The sequence below is a fragment of the Benincasa hispida genome, chromosome 9 (genome assembly GCF_009727055.1).
Source record: "Benincasa hispida cultivar B227 chromosome 9, ASM972705v1, whole genome shotgun sequence".
Taxonomy (NCBI): Eukaryota; Viridiplantae; Streptophyta; class Magnoliopsida; order Cucurbitales; family Cucurbitaceae; genus Benincasa; species Benincasa hispida.
Genome location: NC_052357.1, coordinates 5,026,544 through 5,049,462, shown reverse-complemented (window position 1 = coordinate 5,049,462; position 22,919 = coordinate 5,026,544). Strand labels below are relative to the sequence as shown.

At 34.7% G+C, this 22,919-nt stretch overlaps 2 protein-coding genes across 6 annotated transcripts; one reads left to right on the top strand and one right to left on the bottom strand.

The window, feature by feature from the left end:
- Positions 1 to 8,307: 8,307 nt before the first annotated feature.
- Positions 8,308 to 10,831, top strand: LOC120086947 (60S ribosomal protein L7-4). 4 transcript variants are annotated; one of them, XM_039043757.1, is made up of 8 exons: positions 8,381 to 8,445; positions 8,570 to 8,658; positions 9,271 to 9,449; positions 9,525 to 9,622; positions 9,713 to 9,770; positions 9,942 to 10,021; positions 10,115 to 10,217; positions 10,295 to 10,831. In XM_039043757.1, exons 3-8 carry the CDS (start codon positions 9,273 to 9,275, stop codon positions 10,508 to 10,510), a joined length of 732 nt encoding a protein of 243 aa, XP_038899685.1. In that variant the 5' UTR covers positions 8,381 to 8,445; positions 8,570 to 8,658; positions 9,271 to 9,272; the 3' UTR covers positions 10,511 to 10,831. The 4 variants fall into 4 exon arrangements, with proteins under 4 accessions (XP_038899684.1, XP_038899685.1, XP_038899687.1 ...); XM_039043759.1 differs by having other exon boundaries at positions 8,425 to 8,445; positions 8,567 to 8,658; XM_039043756.1 differs by lacking the exon at positions 8,570 to 8,658 and having other exon boundaries at positions 8,308 to 8,445.
- A 2,622-nt stretch (positions 10,832 to 13,453) lies between these two features.
- On the bottom strand, positions 13,454 to 21,404 carry LOC120086287 (metal tolerance protein C4). Of its 2 annotated transcripts, none has more exons than XM_039042846.1 (13): positions 20,798 to 21,403; positions 20,605 to 20,659; positions 19,808 to 19,940; positions 19,648 to 19,703; positions 19,058 to 19,172; positions 18,865 to 18,922; positions 18,641 to 18,759; positions 17,922 to 18,041; positions 15,190 to 15,291; positions 15,030 to 15,102; positions 14,432 to 14,499; positions 13,985 to 14,045; positions 13,454 to 13,908 (listed from the first exon to the last, which is right to left on the bottom strand). In XM_039042846.1, the coding sequence occupies exons 1-13, from the start codon at positions 21,102 to 21,104 to the stop codon at positions 13,784 to 13,786; spliced, it is 1,392 nt and encodes a 463-aa protein (XP_038898774.1). In that variant the 5' UTR covers positions 21,105 to 21,403; the 3' UTR covers positions 13,454 to 13,783. The 2 variants fall into 2 exon arrangements, with proteins under 2 accessions (XP_038898774.1, XP_038898775.1); XM_039042847.1 differs by having other exon boundaries at positions 13,767 to 13,908; positions 19,808 to 19,859; positions 20,798 to 21,404.
- Between the last annotated feature and the right edge of the window lie 1,515 nt (positions 21,405 to 22,919).

Below are 22,919 nucleotides of genomic sequence, written 5' to 3'. Positions count from 1 at the left end.
CATGATAAAATGTTATAAAAATAGTATTCATATACAAACACATCGTGCAATAGTTAAATTATAAGTATAGTGTATGAAAATGAAAAAATGTTGAATCTATGTATGCATATCTCTGGTCGCGGTCTGAACTTCTCATGCAGAAACTATAGTATGGTCTCGATTACCTATAATCCCAATCGACATTTTTTTAGTACGATAATTCTAAAGAATTAGGTAACGGATATACGAAATATATATTACTTACATTGCACTCGACCAACTCATTATTCGTGATTAGTTCACGAAATACTTGTTGAGTCATGCAACCCGTCCAGAATAAGCGCCATCTTCCGGTACACATGGATTAGAATCGCAGCCAGCCAATCTATAAATGACTTGACACATCCTTTGGTATTGAATGTATCGAATTATACAACACTCTGTCTACCTGTGTATATGGTTTGACTTCTTTTCTCAACAATTTGGGCTTTTTGACATCTGCGATAAGGGTATATAGTTTGCCTTCTTTACTCATTCTTTACGTGCGCCTATGTCCTTCATTGTCAGTTCGTTTTATTATCAGCTTTATCTTTGTAAGAGCGATCGAACGCGTCTTCACCTTGGGGTCGATGATGGCGATGGGAGTTGGCTCTATAGAAGTGGTGGTGTTGGGGTCGATGGCGGTAATGGTGCTGTTAGGGTCGATGGCATTGGTAGTAGTAATGGTGGTGGTGTCAGGCTCAATGGTGGTAGTGGTAGTGGTGATGATGTCAAAATCGATGGTCATAGTGGTGGTGTCAGAGACAATAATGGCGATAATGCTAGTGAATAATCGATTCTGCACAAAATTTAGGTTAATCAGTTGATGAAATAATTGAATACCAAAACCCATTATTGTATACATACCTGGCAGAATAATCATAGCAGAACAATAAGGGTTTGCAAATGCGATTTCACATCACGTATGTCAACTTCACCTCCTCCAAGGTAGTCTCAACTCTAGTAACTCGTCGTCTAGTGACATACCAGGATCTACCTTACGATGCTCGGCAGGTTGTACCATTCTTATTCTCGTTAATAAATTAGGTTCTACCTCATGATGCTTGGCATCAATCGAACGAGGTTCTTCTGTCTCCAACACGTATGGATTATATGTATCTTGCTCGACAGTATGACCATCCAAATGGTCCTGATCCTCATCGTCTATATGATCGGGATCAGAAAGAATTGAACCTGACTCGGATGATATTCTTTCTTTTTCTGGGAGCTCCACATATACAACCCTGTCCTCCACTCGGGTATCTCTATATCGTATCTCATCGTCAAACAAGCGAATAATTGAGGTGATAACCATCTGCATTGTGCACTAACTTATTGAGCAAAGAGATACAATATAATAATACATTAGATAGTTATTAGAAGAGTTATTAGTTACTAACAGTAGAATAGTTGAATACATCTATCTGCAATACTTTGTTTGGCAACGAGTATGAACACGCCCAACGCAGGAATCGAGGCACCGCACTATTATTCAGTGGAATTGCAGTTGTCTTAGTTATTGTGGATATTGTCTTATATGCCCACACCTAACAAAAAGTTTTAGTTAGTCATCATTATAAGTGTTGGGTTGTATGTCCTAAAATTTGCAGTATGTAATATTAAACATATTCTATTATCAATAAAGATGTTATTGACGTTTATTCAATAAAACTGTTCTTGAATATGTGAATTGCAGTTGTAAACTCTAAATTCAATAAACTAAAGATCCATGGTTATTATTTGAATACATGAACTTTATGTGGAGTCATGAAAGCAGATCGAGTTCAGTAAATAGCCAAGATGGTCTATAGTATATGAATAAGGTTGGGTATCTTTTTATGGTAATACTATCGGATGCGGCCTACTTTGTAGTTGTTACAATTCATTGTAAAGTGCTACAAACAAAGTGATCCTGATTCGTTCATGTATTGACAAGATAAGTGGGGGCGTTTTATGCAATGAGTTTGCATAAGATCGAACCAGGAATTAAGTCACTTTTACTTTATAACGTTGTTTACTATTTAAGATTAACTATTTCAAAGCGATGACCTAGGTAACTTGACCTTAATCCTAAGCTAACTATGAACTCTTGTTTATTCAAGATTATCCTTAGATCTGCATAGGTGAGGATTGGCTCAACAATACCGATTCAATAAGCCTCCAATTTCAGAGGTAACACCGGGTAGATATCTAGGGACATAGGGTGCAAGATGGAATTAACTCCTACCCACTTTTAGGGATAGTGGAGAGNAGGGTGCAAGATGGAATTAACTCCTACCCACTTTTAGGGATAGTGGAGAGGTTGTTCCCTTAAGTGTTGACTCCGGGTCTTGAACAAGGAGCCCTACCCTCTCATTGGCCCAAAAAGGAGTCGGTTTAGTGATTGTATCATAAACCAATTGTTCATTAGAGGATCAGTGAGACTTAAAGAGCTATATGTAATATCGAGGGTAAAACAACTTTTGACCCAGTCGTTATTACGAACAACCTGTAAAGGGTTAACTTACTAATCATGGTTATATCGAGTGGACATGATATTTTTATAGTGAGAGGAGTGCAACTAATGAGCCTTAGTGAAATGACCCGGTAGTTAACGAATGATGGTTAATTAGGTTAAAGAGTTTAGTCGGTTAATCTCGGATCATTGAAGCCTATGATCTGTAGGTCCATGAGGTCCCCGTACTAGCTTATATTGGACTAAACCTTAAAACAGCATGACGAACGAATTTGAAGTGTTCAAATTCAATTTTTGGAGCAAAGCGTTAAATATATACAATATATTTAATCTAATGTTTAATTGTAAATTAAACATAAAGAGAGAAAATAAGAGATGTTTAAACAATGTTTAAATATCAAGATTATGAATAGAGATTCATATAAATTGGGATTAGTGTTGGATTTAATATCAAATTAAATTAATTATTTAATTATTTAATATTAATTTAATTTTAGAATTGATTATTAGAATTAATTTTTGAAATTAAATGGATTTGGTCAAAATTACATTAAAAGTCAAATTGTTGACCAGGTAAAAAATGCAATGATAGTTAAATTGTTGACTTTTGATTTTTGAAAGTCAACAAATAGTCAAATATGTTGACTTTGGACTTTGAGAGTCAAACTTTGACCAAGTTAGTGGAAAGATTCAACATTTGTGAGTGGGAAATGCCAACTTTTGCATGGTTAAGTGTTGTCTTCATTTGAAGACACTTGTCGTACTAAATCCCACTTTGAGTTAGTGGAATTTTTAGTGTCAAATTCTAATCAAACCCAAAGTTGCATGTTTGTATGTAATGGTCTTTAAAAAGGAGTGAATGTTCTTGAAGCACTAGTGAATTTGGATGAGATTATGTGATAATCTCATTGCAATTTTTTTCTAAACGATTTAGTTTTTCCCCTCTCTAAATTAGTCACTCACTAGATCTCACCATCCCGTTCTAAGGCCGGATAATAGTCAGAAAGACTCTCGTGGTGGTCTACGAACCGTTCGTGAGGAGATTGGAGCTGATTTGGAGAAGATTCAAAGTCTACAAAGGTTATATTCTTTTTCCCCTTTTACTTGTTTTATTGCATGCATGCTTATCTTTATAATTAATCTAATTAGAGTACTTTAAATTCGTTTTTCTTTCGCTGCGCATGTATTCGCTCCATCAATAAGTCAGCACAATGTTATAGGTCGTGTATGTAACATAAACTTTTTAGTTACCTGGAATGCATGAGAAAAGCCAGGAAGATTATATTTGAATATATATTTCTTATTCAATCGTGCCTTATGTTTGTATGCACCAACCTTGCCCTCAAGGCACTATGAAGGCTACCAATGGTCCTTTCCTATAAAATCGTCCCCCAATCCCATATGTCGAAGTATTCCAAGCGTTGCACCATATCAAGCAAGGACTCGTCAACGCTACCTTTTGTCTTTTCCTTGCCTAACAAACCCATTTCATACATATATACAAGTCCGACCTTCACCACATCTAGGTCGTTTACAAATTGTATCATGTTACAGAGCTTTTCGAAGGTGGTTAGATGGATCTCTGTCGCTTGTAGATTGCGGAGGTACTTCATCCGCCATGACTCTGTCATTTCAACATTCTCCTCGACTTGCATAGTTGATCACCATAGTCCTGTCACCAATAGGAATTCATCATTCGAAAAATTAACAATGTGTCCATTCAATCTAAAACTCATGGACTCACAAACCCCTACTGTCATCTACCTCCCTCGATAGAATATGGTGAACTAGCGGGCTGTTGAAGACTATATCATATCCACAAACCTTCTAAATATAGTTTTCCTACATAAGTAGAGTTGTGTATCATTAAGCTTCTCCTTGATTGTCTGGTTAACAAATCCAATATGAGATGATAAGCTTGTAACTTGGCTGAAAAAACGGTCTTCAACATCAATCTTGAACATAATCGTCAAATAATGCAAGTAAACAACAAATTCAGATAATAGGATAACAAATTAACACAATTAGCTAAAGGAAAGCTCTTTGTAAATTTCTCGATTCTTTTACTCGGTCTTGGTCCCCGTGCTCGATCCTAATGCTCGATTATGTTACTATGTATTGATCCCCATAGTTGATCCTAGTGCTCGGTTCTCTCAAACGATTCTCTTGATCGATTTTCTCGCTTGATTTTCACTAACGTTTCTATCAAATGATTCTCATGCTAATTTCTCTCATTAGATTTTCACTAACACTTCTCTCAAACTATTCTCGTGCTCGATTCGCATCCTCGATTCTCATGCTTGGTTCTCAATATCCTCTCCCTCAAAATCCATCTACCAGATAACATCCCAACATTCGAATTCCTAAACCTAAACTCCAACCATAACAACGAACCAAATGAAATAACCACATGCACAAAAACCCTAACCCAATGTAGCGCATGCAAAATCGAAGGAACCATTAAAGATCCTCGAGCAAAAATGGGATCGGACCCAAAAATCCAAATTTACAGAAAACGTACATAATTATGCATCTAATTAAAATAAAACATGCTTGGAAGAAATAGAAGAAAAATAAAATTGGGTTTATAAACCCTTAGCTTTGAATATCTGTTCTTCAAGAAAGAAAAACCCTCGAACCAAAAGGACACCACCATAATGGAAACCTTTGTATCCCCTGAATGAGAATCCAAGAGGTTTGTGTGTGCTCTGACTATTTTGGAAGATGAAAATTTGAGAGAGATGAGAGGAAAATTGGGGAAAATATTTTAGGAGAAATTACAGAACCCTTCTGTAATTTTTCTTCAGAAAGAAGAAGAAGGCATAATCATTATTCCACTCCTGCACAATGTAGAGAGAAAGTGGGGGGAGAAAGTTACAACTCCCTCCCTAAAATTGTATTTCAAAAATTAAATTTAAATTTAAAATTAACTTTAATAAAAACTTTAATATATAATTATATGATAATCACTTTATATAATATATATTAAATTATATGTTATATCAAATATAACATATAACCTATAGTTTAATATTGTATACAATACAATATAACCTATAGTTTAATTCTCTAAACAATGATATTTAATATAAATACCATTTATATTAAATTTAATTATATGAATCCAATTCACATAATTAATATTTGAATCAAATTCAAATATTTATTTTATCTCAAATAAACTTTATATTATATTGTATCAAATACATTATAATAACTATATCATGTATAATTAGATTAAATTAATTATATCACATATAATTAATCCTGTTAATTATTTTGAACAATTCAAATTAATCCAAAAAATTGATTCTCATTAATTCCCGTTGAGTTATAGAGGGGACCTCATGGACCTGTAGCTTGAAGCTCCAGTGGTAACTTGAATAATTAATTAAACTATTTAATTAAATTATATACCATTTGTTAACTGTCGGGCACTCCATTAAAGCCCGACAGTTGCACTATTTGCACTACAGATATATTTTTGTGTCAATTTGATATAACTAGTCAACAATAGATGACCCTTCACAAATTGCTCATTAGTATGACTGGACCAAAATTACCATTTTGCCCCTATAGTTGCATATAACTTCTTAAGTACCATTGATCCCTTTAATGAACAATGAATCATAGTCCAACTATGACCAAACCTCTCTCGAGCTAGGAAAGGGTGTGGCGCCACATTATTCATGCCCCGAAATCAGCTTTTAAAGGAGCAATTTATTTATTTACCTCGACATTAGGGAATGAGTGAATTTCTTCTTGTATGGCTGTGTTCCCAGCCCCCCAATTAGATAAATCCCCAAAATGGTAGGCTTGTTGAGTTAGCGATCTGGCCATTTTCACCCATACAAATCAAAAGACCGCCTTCATAGGCAGAAGTTTACAACTCACTCAAGATTCATGTCATGTTATGTAAGTCTCAATTATGAACGGCGTTATATAATAAGACTAAACATTTCGTGGTCCAATTTCATACAAACTCCTTTGTATAGAATGCCTCTGCTCATATGTTTTCACATGAATGATCAGGATCAGATTATTTGTAGTACTTTACAACAATTGTAACATCTATAAAGTAGATCGTACTCGTAGTGTCACCAGGATAAGGTATCCAACCTTATCCATCTACTACAAACCATTTAGGTTATCACCTAAAAATGATCCACTCATATGTCTCTACATACATGTTTAAACTATGATATAACCTTGGATGTTAGTTTATTGGTTTGTGGGTTTAATGCAGCTAAATGTCGAGTAAAATATCACATATTTTATTAGATAAATAAGATGTTCGTACAATACAATTACAAATTATAGAACCATTCATCCCCAACAAAAACAACGAAATAAGAAAACGAAAATGATAAACAAAGATCTTACCTTTCGAGTTGAATGACGGATGAACACAATATGAGATTTTGTAAGTTGTTGAAGGCGTGAGGATCGTGGGAAAGTTGGTTTAGAGAAATGACTATAGGAGAATCGTGTGAGGATGATAGTGAGCTAAGATCGAGAAGCTTCAAAGGCACAACTTTCAGTATATATACCATTACTTTTCAAATTCATTTAAAACAGTTGCGTTTGTTGGCAAGGATTAGGGACGGGAAGGAGTATCGAGAATGGAGAATTGGAACGAGATCAGGAAGTGTGTAGTCTGATGTGGATCAGGATTAGGAAGCATGAAGTTAGATCACTGTTCGGGATCAGGGATCGATAGAAGAGAACAAGGAATGAGATTGGGAATCGAGGTTGGGACGTCGGGAGGCCAATCGAGTGCATCGTCAGGCCAATTGGGTAATTTCACAGGCGGCTGATGTAAGCAAAAGACCAGGTTTTGGTGATTTCTCCAATGCGGGGTTCACTTGGGCCCCCGAAATGGGCTATCTGTATAAATTTCCCCAATTCAATCTCTTATTCCCTTGCATCACAAACGCTAAATGAATATCAAAACATGGAATTTGATAGAGATTTATATACAAAGTCTCAAAATATTATGTAAAATTTGGCAATATTGAAATAGGGAAGTTGAAAAGAGTTGGAAATAAAAAATTGAAATTGATATTTAGATTAGGAGTAGAGGATTTGAAAAGTAGTACATACATAATATTCAAGAAAGGATCGTGTACCGTTTGGAGAAGACGTACAAAATAATAATTGGTCATAATTTTTGTCCTAGCCAGATCCCACTAAGAAAGCCATCAAATAAAAAAATCGATGGTTTGCGACGTTTGTTTTTGATATCGAACTCAGACAAGATGTACCAAAAGGAGCCATTAAATCAATTGGGCAAAAATTACTATTTGTCAAAAATGAAAAAACGTCGAGTGTTGTTTATAACAAATACCCATTATCTCACCATCTCGCTTTCACTACTCAATCAAGTCAATTTTCATCGATGAACAAACAACCTTTTCAAAAAATACAATAGAATAATGTTGGAGGTAGAATGTATAAAGTGGGGATTGAACTTCAAGTTTTTTTAGTGCAATAATTGCAGGGTGGGAGATTGAACTTCCCACTTCTTAAGAAAGAGCACATACCAATACCATTAAGCCAGATTCATTTCGATACTTTAGGTTGATAGTACATACTCGATGTCAATTGGTCTATGGTCATTTTAGCTACCTCTTTTTTAAGTACTTAGCAGCTGAATGTACCAGCTTAGTTTTTGTAGTTGTTTACAAAAATATTCTGCCTTCTCCATAGGGTACACAATGCATGTCCTGATTTGACTATCTGGGCTGGGCTTATGATACGAACTTTGGGCCCAATCATTGGGCTTTAGTATTGCCAGCCAATAAAGCCGTTTGACGAACTTGGGCCCAGGTTTTGGGAGTTTGACGGACTCGAGTCGTGACGCTGACAAGCCCTACAAAACCCTACCATTCATTTGATCGTTTTCTTCCCTTCTCTATGCTCAGGAAACCCTAATTTCGCTTCAGCAATCAGTATCACAAGAGCTACAAAGGGTGAGTAGGTTAATGCTTGCAATCTTTCTTTTTAATTTAAACGTTGGTTTCATATTCATTGTAATCGACAGTCTTTGATTTTGTTTTGTTTGTTTGTTTTTTTTTTTTTTCTTTCCCGAAGCAGCAAGTTACTTAGTTGATGTGATCTTCTCGATCGAAAAGATTTTGACGATTTTCATCTCACAGTGTAATCGAGAGTGTGTTTTGGCAAATGTATAATTTTGCATTTCTGTACTGGAAAACCTAGTTTCGATTCAGTAATAAGTATCACTGGCATAGCGTCGAGTGCTATTCTTCTTCTACCCAGCTCCCCATTTTATTTGTTTACATCTACGTGTTCGACGATTGAAGTTGCGTATGTTCAATTTTTGTATATCCAGATTTTAGTTTCTGACGTCTAGGATTTTGGCATTTCCATCCCATTTCAACATCTCATTGTTCCTAAAGTGTAATAATTCAACGAACTTGGTACATTGTCATTTTTTATTCTTCTACGGGTTGTATGCGAAATTATTAATTGATTATGAATCAATAAGTCTTCTACCATTCCCATCGTTGGCTATTCCCTACGTCTCACAATTACATGCGCACGATGTTTTTTCATTTAGATTTAAGGAATATAGTATTTGCCCAGTTCCTTCATTTGAATGTTGAGGGGTTGCGCCTCTTCTAAGTGTAAATGTAGAATTTCTACGAATATATCTTATGCTATTGGTTGTTCAACTATGCTGACGACCGGGTATTATCACTAGTCCCCTGTTACGATACATTTTGTTTTATCATATTATGGTGTTTAGTCATGTTTAGTTCTGTCTTTCACCACAGAGATGGGTGAAGAAGCAAAGGCAATAGTTCCAGAGTCGGTCTTGAAAAAAGCAAAGAGAAATGAAGAGTGGTCTTTGGCAAGCAAGCAAGAACTTGAGGCTGCAAAGAAGAAGAGATCTGAGACCAGGAAACTGATTTACAACCGTGCTAAATTGTACTCAAAGGAATACGAGGAGCAGGTGCTTACTCACTTTTGCAACTGACAGTCTCCCATGGTTAACGAACTAGTTACTGAGAATTGTGTGTGTTATCAGGAAAAAGAGCTCATTAGGCTAAAGCGTGAAGCGAAGTTGAAGGGAGGATTTTATGTCGACCCTGAGGCGAAGCTTTTGTTCATTATTCGTATTCGTGGGTAAGTTTTAATACTTTAACATGTCTGCTGAATTATTATTGGAAAATCACTTGATTTTTTATTCTTTAATCTGTCAATTTAAACTTTCAGTATCAATGCCATGCACCCTAAGACAAAAACGATATTGCAGCTTTTGAGACTGAGACAGGTAGTTTTTTTTAATACAATTGTTACACTGCATATGCAGTATCATATTCTATGCTTGATGATCATTCTCGCAGATGTTCTTCTTTAAGGCTTATGTTTAGAGAATATATTTTTCATCCCTGAATTGTAGTTATCTTATTACACGTGATACTCTCTCGTTGATCTGGCACAGATATTCAATGGTGTATTTCTGAAAGTGAACAAAGCCACGTTGAACATGCTTCACAGGGTCGAGCCTTATGTGACTTATGGGTACTTTTTCTCAACTATTCGACTCTTTTATCATGCACGAATATTTGTGTTTTGCATCAGAAATGAGATTATCATATTCCATTCCATTGATAGTTATCCCAATCTTAAGAGTGTGAAAGAACTCATCTATAAGAGAGGCTTTGGAAAACTAAACAAGCAGAGAACTGCTTTGACCGACAACTCAATCGTCGAACAGGTTTGCATTATTTTATATAATGTTTAGTTCGTATCGTAACCCCCATGTGCGCTGAGTTTGCTCCATTGTCTCATAAGGTGCTAGGTAAACATGGAATTTTGAGCGTCGAAGATCTTATTCACGAGATCATGACAGTTGGACCTCATTTTAAAGAGGCAAATAACTTCCTGTGGCCTTTCAAGCTCAAGGCGCCATTGGGTGGTTTGAAAAAAAAGAGGAACCATTATGTTGAAGGAGGAGACGCTGGAAATCGTGAAAATTACATCAACGAGCTTATCAGAAGAATGAACTAATTTTTCTGTTTTTTTTTTTTGGTAAAGTTAGTGGAGGCTTCTAATTGTCCTTGTTTTATGGGGTTAATTTGAAGCAAATTTTCCTTGGTCATCTATTATCACGGTCTGTTAGTCGTCCATACCTGATCGCCAAGCTTGTCATGGTCTGTTAGTCGTCTGGAGGACGTGAATTAATTTCTTGAAAATTTTGTTTTCTTTGTTAAATTTAGAAAGTTTTGATTGGGGATACCTTGGAATTTGGCAAGTTCCATTATTTATTATTTATACACTCGGTTGTAATCTTTGTCTCCTTTTCTCAGAATTAGTTGCTATTTTTCGCCATTATTATTATTATTTTTTTACCTGAATGACATCATTAATGAGGGGTTGCTTTATTGATCCAGCCCTGAGCTCTATTTGAAGGATTTCAAATCATTTTCATATTTTGGTTTGGATATCAAAACATTGAGTTGAGTGCGTTTTGAAGTCTTGACAAAGTGAATATTTTTAGAAAGTTTTGTTAATTTATAACTTCAGGGCTTATTTGGACTAGTTTCAAAGTGTTTAAAATCACACTTTCAGTACTAAAAGTACTTGTTTTTGCAATGAGTTTCTATGTTATCGTCGATTGATTAGTCTCTGAACGTTCAAACTATGAGTCATTGGACCATATTCTACCGCGAGGAACTTAATATGATACAGTGAGAATTCTGATGTTTGTGATTGTGACAGTTTTTGTTGGGAAGATAGTTTGGTTAATATGCTCTCTCAAAATAAAAAATTTTCTTGGACCTCAAAAGGGTTCATTAGTCATTGAACTTCTAGTATCTGATATTAGATAAATCTGTTGATCCATTAGATATCTGGACTACTTTTTACATTTATCATTTTCAATTTTTTAAAAAGATGTTTAATTGGTCGTGGACTTTGAGAAGGATATCTAAAACAGAAACAAAAACACAGATAGCACACCCCGACGGTTTTATCATGATTTTTCTTAAATTTTTAATTAAGGCCATGGTTTTTAAAAATGAAAGCATTGATCCACTTACCTCAAGAATTGAAACTTAAAGTCAGGTTCACGATCTTGAAATAAGATCTACTAGCAAAATTGGTGTAAGGTAATAGTAAATGTGACAGATTTAAAATTTTAAGTAAACCTGATAAAAAATAATCTAATTATGTTTGTAATTGTGGTGATATATTACGATTAATCTATCAAATCTTATTATGATTATACCCATTCTTGATTGAGAATGTGTAAACATGACTTAAATTCACATACAGAACTAAAAATAAAAATATTGCATTAACGTACCGTCTATGAAGCGGAGACGGATGAACAAAATTTTTACATGTATTCCTCTTCTCAAAATAAGAGGTTTAAATCCTCGAATTCAATTAGTTGTACCAAAAAATAAACAAACATAGGAAAGATAGGATATAACGAATACAGAAAGTAAAATGAAGAGAGAGAATTCAAGTAGAATTAGAGTTGGGTTTTTTGGAGGAATAAACGAGTCGTGTGGAGCAGAGAGCACAGTAGAGTTGGGTTTGTTTTTTATGAGAAAGAAGGAAGAAGCAGAAGGAGCAACGGACATCCATATCCCAAGCAACGACTGGGCCGCCACAATATGGACACGCTGCTTTAATCCCTTTCTTTCCAATTACCTTCTCTTTGATTTCGAATATTGGAGCCAACCCCATGTTTCATAAAAACTCTCTTCCCCCTTTTCTTCTTGGCCCTCACCTTTCCAATTGCAATCGCAGTCGTTATATACTAACTCTTGACTTACAATTTGGGTGTTAATTCTAATTTGCACGAAACTTCCTGGAATTTTCTTGACGACTTTTTGAAGAGCTTCCTTGAAGTTTACTTCCCTAGAATGAGACGGCACCGTAGGATTTGCGTGTATTTAATAACAAATATTATTATTGTAAATTTATTTTATAACTTTTTAAGGAAGCTGCGTTTTAGTTTTCTATCTTTTTTAGATTTCTCTCTCCCTCTAATCTCTTCTTGATTCTTCCCTTCTATTTCCGAATCAAGCACTCATTTATGTATGGGAAAACTTAGGTGCAGTTCCTTCCCCACCCAATTAAAAGCTGCCGCATAATAATTTTTTAAAAAAGATTAAAAAAAATTATTTTTTCTTTGTGGATAGAAAGATAAAAAGCATATTACCTAGGTGCACTCACACCAATATATATCTCTACTACTTGATTAAAAAAATTATTTTTTTACTAAATCATTATTTTCAAATAAAGAAGAATATACCAATTTATTTAGAAAGAAAATAAAATGTCACTCTTTATTAAGGATAAATAATTGCAATAGACTTTTATCACTCTAATTATAGAAAATACTCATTGTTCCGAAAGATAATTTAGATAAAATAAGTATCATGAACCCAATTTCGAAATACGAGATAAAAAAGAAATAGAAGAAAATTTGATAATAAAATGGATAATTGACTAGTTTAAACAGATCTAGGATTTTCAAGGAATCCCACTCACGTCGTACACTCTTCTCCATCTCCCTCTTGTATTTCCCCCAATCCAGCTAAGGTGTTTGGTTTTAAGTATAATTTTAACAGCTTTTACCAAAAGATTAATCTACTTTTCTGAAAAATATTTCTATAGTCAATCCAAACCTACCTTAAAACACCTCACTACCAAACAATCCCTATAACTAAGGAAAACACTAACCACTAACATAGTTAATAACAAACTACTAATTGACTTAGTCAAAATTGATAAATATTCATTGATATCTAAAACTCCAAAAATTTAGGAACTAAATAAAAAAGAGAAATTAAATGAAATATTTGGGATCGTAACAATACGTGTTTCCATTTTTTTCAATTCTAATTTCCATAATATTGAATTGTATTCGGGGGTCAACAATTTTACGAGTTGACCTTTAAATATGCAATCACCTCCTAAGGGAAAAAAAAAAGGAAAGAAGAAAAAAACCTCTGCAATAGTTCTTTAGAAACATTTGTAATGAGTGTTAAAAGTTCAACAATGAACATTTTTTTAATGTAAGGGAAATACTCTGAACTTTGAATAAGCTGAAAATAACAAGAGTTAGTGCACATCAACCTCCTGGACTAAAAGTGCATTATTACCGAGTTTCTTACAGGAAAGGGTATGAACTTCAGTAGTCCCGTGGAAACTCATTGACTAACCCATGAAAATCTCATTGGCAAGCCAAGCCTTCACTCAGGATCGATTAAGAGCCTTGACAAATCGTAATAATATTAATGGGAAAAAGAAAGACTTCCCTGTGACTCATGGGGATGGCCCAGTAGGATTATGAGCCTCAATATCGACATGCCGAATGCCAGGAACGAGCGCCTGGATCTCTTTCTCTAGCCTATCAACTTCACTTCCTAAAGCAGTAACCACTTCTTCACCTGCAACAAGAATTTGTGATAGAAACATGTCAAGATCCCAATTTTATTAAATATTGAAGGTTCATTTCATGCATACCGTAGTTCGACATCATTTTGAGCAAAGTTGAATCATCCTCGCTCTTTGCAGCTTGACGAAACTGTATGATGTGGATGTAGTTCAGACATAGCAAACTACCATTGACCATGAATGCTTACAGAGTGAAGAACAATTAAAATGGATAACGTGATGGCGATTTCAAAATCACTTTTCTCTTTACAAGGAAAACTTGTCCAAACATTGACAGGCATTCTAATTGCCAGATTGAGTAATCAGTTCACAGAAATGATTTTCTAGTAACATTAAAGAAATATGGCTGAAGAATAATGCAACATGATTAAGCAGAATCCGATGTATATTTTCTTGGACAAGAGATCACATCCAGAAATCATATAGCAGTGGCTTACCTATGATTGAGTTTAAAAAATTAAATCAAACAAAAACAAACACTAGTGAGCATGCTGAAGATAAAGAGAGAGTATCAACCTCTCTAGCCCACTCTTCACGTCCAGTCCTACTTAGATAATTTTGCACCACTGTGACTCCATTGAAATCTGCTTCATATAGCCAGCTAAAATCAAAATATATTGATGATACATAATTTCATAAACTAGTTGAAATAGAATCGTTGGAGATAAAACTGACACTGCAAGGTTTCAGCATGTTGAAAAATATACAGTCGATTAAACTTTAGTTAAAATCAATCTACTTCATCCCACGACTAGAATACAACAAAACAGCTTTTGTCATTTGTAACAAATTATTGTCCGTAAATTCTGATCTTTGAACAACATAAGTGATAACTGATAACAAAACGACATGATGGGCATCTATAGAAGTTGAAACAATTTACAGCTGATGTACGATGTCAAGAGCCACAAACCATATGAGGCATAAAATATACAGAAACAAGGCAATTCATAGGCATAACATATTTGATGAAAGTGGCCGACACTTGATTCATCTTTTAAGTTGACTAAAATTTATGAAAAAACCTAAGCATTAGAGAATCTATGCAACATTGTTGGAGTATTGAAGAAAAAATTGGAGGGAAAAAATATAAGTAAAAAAAAAAAAACCCCACCTATTTCTGCCTTGAATCTATAAAATCCTGGTCCAATTACCTCGCTTTTGCAATCATATAAAGCATCAACAACCTAGATAAGAAGACTTTAAAATTTGAACTCACGAAAAATAAAATTACAGCAAAGATCCAAAGAGAGATTTATCAAGCATAATTATACTGGATCATTCTTTAAGAATTGGAGAACTTTCTGCATATCATTTTCATCCATTGCTCTACCGATCAAAGCATGCCGATTACGTTGGATGAGGAATATGGCCACCTGTAAATAAAATTTAATAACTCTTAGACTACTATATTGTTTATTATTCATGTAGCTTTTAGCTCGGCCCTTTTTCAATATTCTTGTGCTTGTTGACATTGTAAACTACAGAGAAAACAATGGTATTCCAACGGTTATTAATCTACAGTATAATACATCTCCTTTGCCACTCCATTAGTGGCCTGGCTTTGTTCTAAAATCTGTCTCTGCCGCCACTTCACTATCACTGATATGTATTATGGAACATGTTATAAGAGAGTTTGGTTGTGGCTATTCTTATGATTCCAAGAGTTAGCTGGTGGGTATTCAAAGCAAAAGCCAGCTAGGGCTGGACTCCTTTTGAGAGGTCAGTTTTTTGTATTGCATTTCTTTTCATTATTTTCAACAAAAGCTTTCTTTTCACGATCAATCATATTTTTTTTATGAGACTTCACAATCAATCATATATCTGCCACGGAATAAAATTTTTGGAAGGAAACCTTAGATACTTTTAGTATGATAGTAAAGATCATATAAGCACAACTATGTGAGAGTATGCAGGTGCAAACATCCTAAGGAAGACCTAGTACATACGAAGGTATTGAATTTACTTTTACCAAATAAATAAGTCCATGTTTCAAATTTTCCGTGACTAAAATTTGAGGCTATACATTTATTTAACAAAATTAAGCTAGCCTATATGTTTAGTTTAGTCACATAAACAAACTAAAAGAACACATCGAAACAGAAGATAATCAATAAGTCTTCTTTTCAAATAAATTCAAGGGAAAGAATCAACTTATACCACTAAACTTCAAGGGTTGTATCGATTAAAGCCATGAACTAATAATTGTATCAATTTAAATCCTGAACTTTCGTAAGTGTATCAATTTATTCTCCCTATTACATTCCATTTGGATAAACATTGAGTGAGACTTGTGATTTTATCAATTACCCCTAAACTTTCATAAGTTGATCAATTTGGAGTCTCAATTAGGAACCTTAGGACTCGAAACAAAGCCCTTTTAGCCAAATGATTGTGGCGCTTTTTCTCTTAGCCCAATTCCCTGTGGCCTAGGGTTATTGCTAGTAAACATGGCACCATCCTTTCGAATGGCTAGCTAAAGGGATTAATGACACTTACTGGAATCTTTGGAAAGATATTGCGAAATAGCTCCCTGCTTTTGTTCCTTGGGTCCGTTGTGTGGTGGGGGAGGAGAGAGAGACATATTTCTGAGAAGATCACAGGGTGGGGGAGAGAGACCTCTTTGTGGTTCTTTCCCCGGTTGTATCATTTGTCTTCTCCTAAAAATCATTTTGTGACAGATTTTCTCGTTTGGACAGGGAGCGGGCTCTTTCTCCTTGGGGTTTCGTCGTGCTCTATCCGATAGAGAAACGATAGATGTGGTTGCCCTCCTTTCTATTCTTGAGAGTCAACACTTTTGCCTTGGGAGGAGAGACGTGAGAGTCTGGAGCCTTAATTCCTTGGTAGGGTTCTCGTGTAAATCCTTTTTTCACTATTTGGTTAACCCTGCTCCTGTGGGTGAGTCTGTCTTCTCGTCGTTGTGGAGGATTAAGATTCCTAGAAAAGTGAGGTTCTTTACCTGGCAGGTTCTCCATGGCCGTATTAGTATGCTGGATGGGCTTGTTAGGAAGATGTCGTCGTTGGTTGGCCATTTTTGTTGCATTCTTTGCAAGAAGGCGAAGGAAGACTTGGACCATATTCTTTGGCATTGCGAGTTTGCAAGCTTTGTCTGGGATTCTTTTTTCCAAACGTTTGGTATGATGTGTGCTCGTCGATGAGACATTAGAGATATGATCAAGGAAACCATCCTCAATCCGCCGTCTAGGGAGAGAGGCCGTTTTTTCTAGTTGGCTAGTGTTTGTGCTATTATTTGGGTGTTGTGGGATGAGAGGAATAGAAGGGTGTTTAAGGGAGTTGAGAGGGATACTAGAGATTCGTGGTCTCTTATTCGTTTTCACGTTTCTCATCAGGCTTCAATTTCTACTTTATAATTATCCTATGAGCTTGATCTTGTATAGCTGGAGTCCCTTCTTATAGAGGAATTCTCCTTTTTTGTGGGCTTGTTTTTTTTGTATGCCTGTGTATTCTTTCATTTTTTCTCAATGAAAGTTGTTCTCATTAAAAAAAAATAGGTTTTCCTTTAAAAAGTTTCCATGCATCAATTCCAATTGCCTATTTTGTTAATCCAATATCTGAAGAAATCTAAACACGTGTAAGAATTGATACGTCGGCGATTTTTTTCAAAGGCAATCTTAATAGATGGTTTAAATTGATTCACGTGTGAAAATTTAGAAGTTTACTTGAAACAAGTACAAGTTCCACATGATATTTTTCGACTAAAATTTGAAAGACGGTGTAAATTGATACATTTACAAAAGTTCATGGTTTAAATTGGTATAATTATTATTTAGGGTTTTAATTACTGATATTTTTTCTAAATTTAATTGATAACACCTGACAAACAAGCCTCCAAATCCCAAAGGGAAATTCAAGGAGCACTTTGTAATCTAGGCAGGATGCCAGCATATTTTGAATATAAATAATCACTATGAAATGTCACTTTCAATAAAAAAAAATTGAGGAGAAAAAAAATTTATTTGCATATAGTTGCAGGCAAGAGACATACCATGCCAAGTAAGTTACCGACTACAATGGAACCAATGGGATCATAAATTGCATTCCCAGTGGTATTTACTGCAACAAGAGATGCAGCAGCAATGATAAGACCAGTGACCGCAGCACCATCCTGAACATTTTAGAAAACTGGATCAACAGAATGTTTATCATCTTTTTCTTTATAAGAAACCACGCTTTGATGGAGAAAAATAAAAGAATGTACAATAGCATACAAGAAATAACCGCCGAACAAAAACGGGAACCCACAAACTTAGAGAAAAGAATCTTTAACATTGATATATTCGGTATCATATAATACAGCACTGTAGTTCCGTGAATTAATCTACTTCATTGAAAAACATTAGAAGTTAAGAAATTCCACCGACTTAAAAACTATCTTAAACAACCAATAGACTAAAAGGTCAGAAAATAATCGATCATAATGGATGCAATTCTAAACCTTTGACCCTACAACTTTTCAGCAGGAAATGTTAAATTTAGCATCTAGAAAGTTATATCAATCACCAAACCAGAACTAGTAGTGCTGAAATGATGGAAAATGAATATTAAATCAATTATGTAAATGCACGCTCGCTCATGTCAAACAAGCTTAGATACTTCTGACATATCGTACTTCATTGATTTAATAACCTTAAGAATTTTTACCACATGAGTAGTCTAACATTTAGGGACAGTGTTCATCAATCCTCAGTATGTAATAGTCACTACCTCTGTCATAACTGCTACAGATGTGGGATCATGACCACGCCACACATAGTCTCTCAGTTTCATTCCCTCTGCGGCAGCACCTTTCTTGACAGCTTGTATGGCAACAACCAGGGAAGCACCTAAGCAGATAAAACTATTGTTGAGTAAAATCAAATTAGATCATATCCAATTATATATTAAGGGAAAGTTGTGGACTTTCATTTTAAAGAAGGATAAAATAAGACCTTCAATAATAAGCGAACCACCAATCACTAAGGCTGCATAATGTATATTGGCAGGAGGCTGAAGCAAAGAAAATTAAAAGGTAACATCCAGAGTTGCTACTAACAACAAAAGAGCCAAGTATCAAATAGGAAAAGAGAAAATTTGAGAGTAGCAACATTTGAAGCGAGATTCAAATTTCAATTGACCAGTTACCTGTGAAGTCCACAAATTTTGAATTCCATTAACAATGGTAGCACCAGAACCAAGACAAAAGATCCCAACAGCAGATATCAATGACCAAACAAACCTTTCCTTAGAGTATCCATAACTGTTCAATGACGAAGATATCTCAGATGTTTCCATTAATTTGATTTGTGATCATACGAAAACACAAAAACTAACAGCCCCAAACTATCAGGGGAGTTACTCCTAGTAAAAAAAACTAGCTGCATCCTTCTTTAAAAAAATATTAATTAATTAATTAAAAGGACTAAGTAAACTGAAATTTGAAAATATAATTGTAATACACCATACTTTTTCTGCATGACAGCATGAAAACCACTCGATTTGGTTATTAAAATAAGCTTGCAGCAAATCATAACAGCATGGAGCCAAGATCGTCTTTGAGAGAGGTGGAAAAAAAAAATACTCTCAAGGTATGTGAGCCAGTAGAAGACTTCGATAAATTTAATTTTTAAAAAAAAAATCTTATATAAAGTAAAAAGCAATATTGCTGTTTAAGTTGGAAAGTATGTACTACAAACAGGATAAAACTAAACAGCTGGAAATATTTATAAACTCACGGATGGAGAGCATCAGGGGCACGCCTTGAGCTACTCAGACCATAAGCAAGAAGTGCCTACAATGTTAAAATTAATTAGTTCCTCTGCGTTCAGTGATTAACAACTCAAGTTTAAATTAGATATAGAGAGATATATTTTGCTAGATAAATGGTTAAGATACCTGATTTGCAAAATCGGCAACAGAGTGCACAACTTCTGCCAACATGACATGACTTGATGTGGCAAACCAAACCCCAAATTTCAGAGAGAAAACAAGGAAATTGCACCATAAAGCAGTGGTAACTGCTCGTTGACTAGGATAAAAATATTATATAGGCCAAATGAACACAATAAGTCAATGAGGAGAAAATAATTTCCACTATGGGATAAGTGAAGAAAGCATAGTGACAGTGAAGATAATCCCCATTCCTGAGTAATTATAAGTTAATTTCCTTTTTCACGTGCCTTCTATTCTATATCTCTTCTTGAGGATTGTTTTCACCAAAAGTACACATATTTACGTGCAGTGCTACCTATAAGATCATATATTTTGAAAAATAAACTGAAAAGATTATATTCATCCTAATTTAACAACTTAAATGGAAATTTCTGCAGTATTACCAGCTCATTCCAAATTAAGATTTCATATGTTGAAATATAATGAATCTTAGCTGCCTGATTTAGTGTTTGAGTGTAAAGATGCTGAGTCTTAAAGAACAAATTGAACATATTACATTTCCCTAACCAAACCAGTCGAACTTTTTGGCGTATATACAATTGCACACTAGCTCAAAACTTCAAAACTGAATAAGACACCATCAGGCCGAGCACGGAAGTGAAATGATATAACAGCAACTGCTCGCCTTTACATTAGTTATAACAAAACTATGAAGAGAGAAGCGTCTTAATGTATATGTATTTCATAATTAAATAACTACATGACGTTCAAGGGAACTGTGCAAGAAAAAGATCCACTACCTATGATAATCATTGAATTCAATTCTCTGCACAGGCTTAGCTCTAGTGAAGAAACCTGCAAAAGTTACAAACCCAGTTTTAAAAAAGGAAAAAATAATTAAGTGAGCACAAGAATAAATATATCTCCGTTCCGAGCAAAAAGAATAAAGAGCTTAAAACCAAAAGAGAAATGCGAATTCCAAAAAGAACATACCGCGATGGAAAGCGTAATGATGGTTAAGAAGAGGACGAGCGCGATTGGAGTCCAATGAAATCAAGCCTAACAAAACGGAGCGTCTCGAACAACTGGAAAGAGACGAAAGCCTCCGCGACTGAAAGTGGGTTCCGATAAGAGGAATGCGGTGACCATCACATTCTGGTTGTTGCTGCTGATGATGCTGTGGTGTTTTGGAGTCAAATAAAGAAGGCGGCGAGGAAGTGCAGAGAAAACGGAATGAGAAGGAAGAAGAACGGTGAGAGTGGTGGAGACCAAGACGTTGCAAGAAGTAGGATGTTCGCATCAAAACGATTGTGCAAGGGTTGCTTTTCGCTATGTCCTGATTCTTTATTATCACAGCAGCAATCTCACGATTCCATTACAACATACCAATTACCAAATCATGTTCTCGCATTCAATCGAACACGCAGAGAAGATGGCCCGCGCCGGCGGGGGATTTGAAAAACAGCGACGAACCAGAAGAGTTCAGTGACGAAATCGAGGGCCTAAAATTTACATAATTCGCAGCAATTGCTACGAAATAAACCGGTAAAATACCATGGTGATGAGCTATGTCTATGTGTATTGCTTGTCTTTGTACAAAAGAAAAGGCTGTGTGTAATGTAATTATTTGATAGTATAATTTCAGTCTTCCTTTTTCCTTTTTCAAACATAACTAAGTAAATAAAGAATTATTACATCATATCTTCGCTGGCAATTTGAATCGGAAAAAAAAGAAAAAAACTTGCTTACATATAGTTGGCGAATAAAAATGTGTCATATCATAAATATATATATTTTTTTTAAAAAAAATAAATTGCTTTTTAAGTGCAATATAAGTTGTCCCTAGTCATTGTCCATTTAATTTTACTAAAACACGTCATAAAATACAATTTTGCAAGTTTGAAATTGAGTTCTACTTGATGTAAATGAATTGATTGTTGAATGATTAAGTGTACGGGGATGAATGGAAAAAATTTAATAATACAATATTATTTTTTGTGTTAATTCTCCCTTCCCTCCCCTTTACATGATTCTTCCTTTCTTCCACAATCACTCACTCAAACATGTTTTTAACGATCAATTTTGGATGATTTCTAATGATTAAAGATATATTTGATGATTTTTAAAAGAAATAGTTACATCAATTATTTTAATAGCTACAACAATCTCAAACTAAATCTTAATTAATCATATAAATCAAATTGAAACTTAAAAAACTAAAAATTAAAAACTATTTTTTTTTCAAACGTTACATTATAGGCAAATTGTGAAAACTACCCCTAAAGTACGATCGTAGTTGCAATATCCTCCAACTTTCAGTTGCTTTCGGACTTATAAAAATGTTAAAATTTGACACTCAAACTTATAATAGAAGTAAAAATTGAACTCCCAATTGATAGAAATTAAACTCTCAAACTTATATAATTGCTACTATTATTATAGTTTCTACAAATTTGTGGGTTCAATTTTAACAGTTATATAAATTTAAGGGATCAATTTTTAAAATTAAAAGTTTGTGGTTATAATTACAAACTACTTTAAAGAATTGTTGTAATTTATCCTAAAATTAAAAACAAGAAGTAATAAACCCACATCAATTTTGATTCCAACAATAAGAGCACCAAGTTAGAAATTTTATTATAATTAAATGTAGAAAAAGAAAGTGAATGGAGGTGATGCACAGCCAGCAGACCCCAAACCCAAGTCAAGAGAAGCTCAAAGGAAAAGGGTAGGTCAGGACCTTGAGATGTTTTCTTAATACAACAACTACAGGGTGGAGGTGGAAAATTGAACCTCCGACCTCTAAAACGAAAGATTAGCCAATTACGTTGAGCTAAATTCATTTTGGCGGACCTTTGAGTTTCTCCACATGAAAATAAAAAAGAAAATTGGGATTTTTTTTAATTGACAAGAAAAGGAAAATCCCTCTGGTTTGTACTGAACAATCCATTTGTAATCGTCTGCATATCTGTTTCACATCACAGCAGTTTCTTACTTTGAATTGTGGCACCAATTGATCGTTACAGAGCTGCTGGTTTCTATTGGACACTACATATACATGTGCCCTCCACCATATCAACTGTTTGAAAATGGAATCCAAAGAGGAAGAAGAGCT

Coding starts and splice junctions, on each gene's coding strand:
- LOC120086947 (XM_039043756.1), top strand. CDS start 9,273: ATGGGTGAAGAAGCAAAGGCAATAGTTCCAGAGTCGGTCTTGAAAAAA. Junction 9,623..9,712: donor TTCATTATTCGTATTCGTGG/GTAAGTTTTAAT, acceptor TTAAACTTTCAG/TATCAATGCCATGCACCCTA. Junction 10,022..10,114: donor GAGCCTTATGTGACTTATGG/GTACTTTTTCTC, acceptor TTCCATTGATAG/TTATCCCAATCTTAAGAGTG.
- LOC120086287 (XM_039042846.1), bottom strand. CDS start 21,104: ATGCGAACATCCTACTTCTTGCAACGTCTTGGTCTCCACCACTCTCAC. Junction 18,760..18,864: donor TGGTTCGCTTATTATTGAAG/GTCTTATTTTAT, acceptor TTATCTGCTTAG/GTGCTTCCCTGGTTGTTGCC. Junction 15,103..15,189: donor AATTCTTAAAGAATGATCCA/GTATAATTATGC, acceptor CTTCTTATCTAG/GTTGTTGATGCTTTATATGA.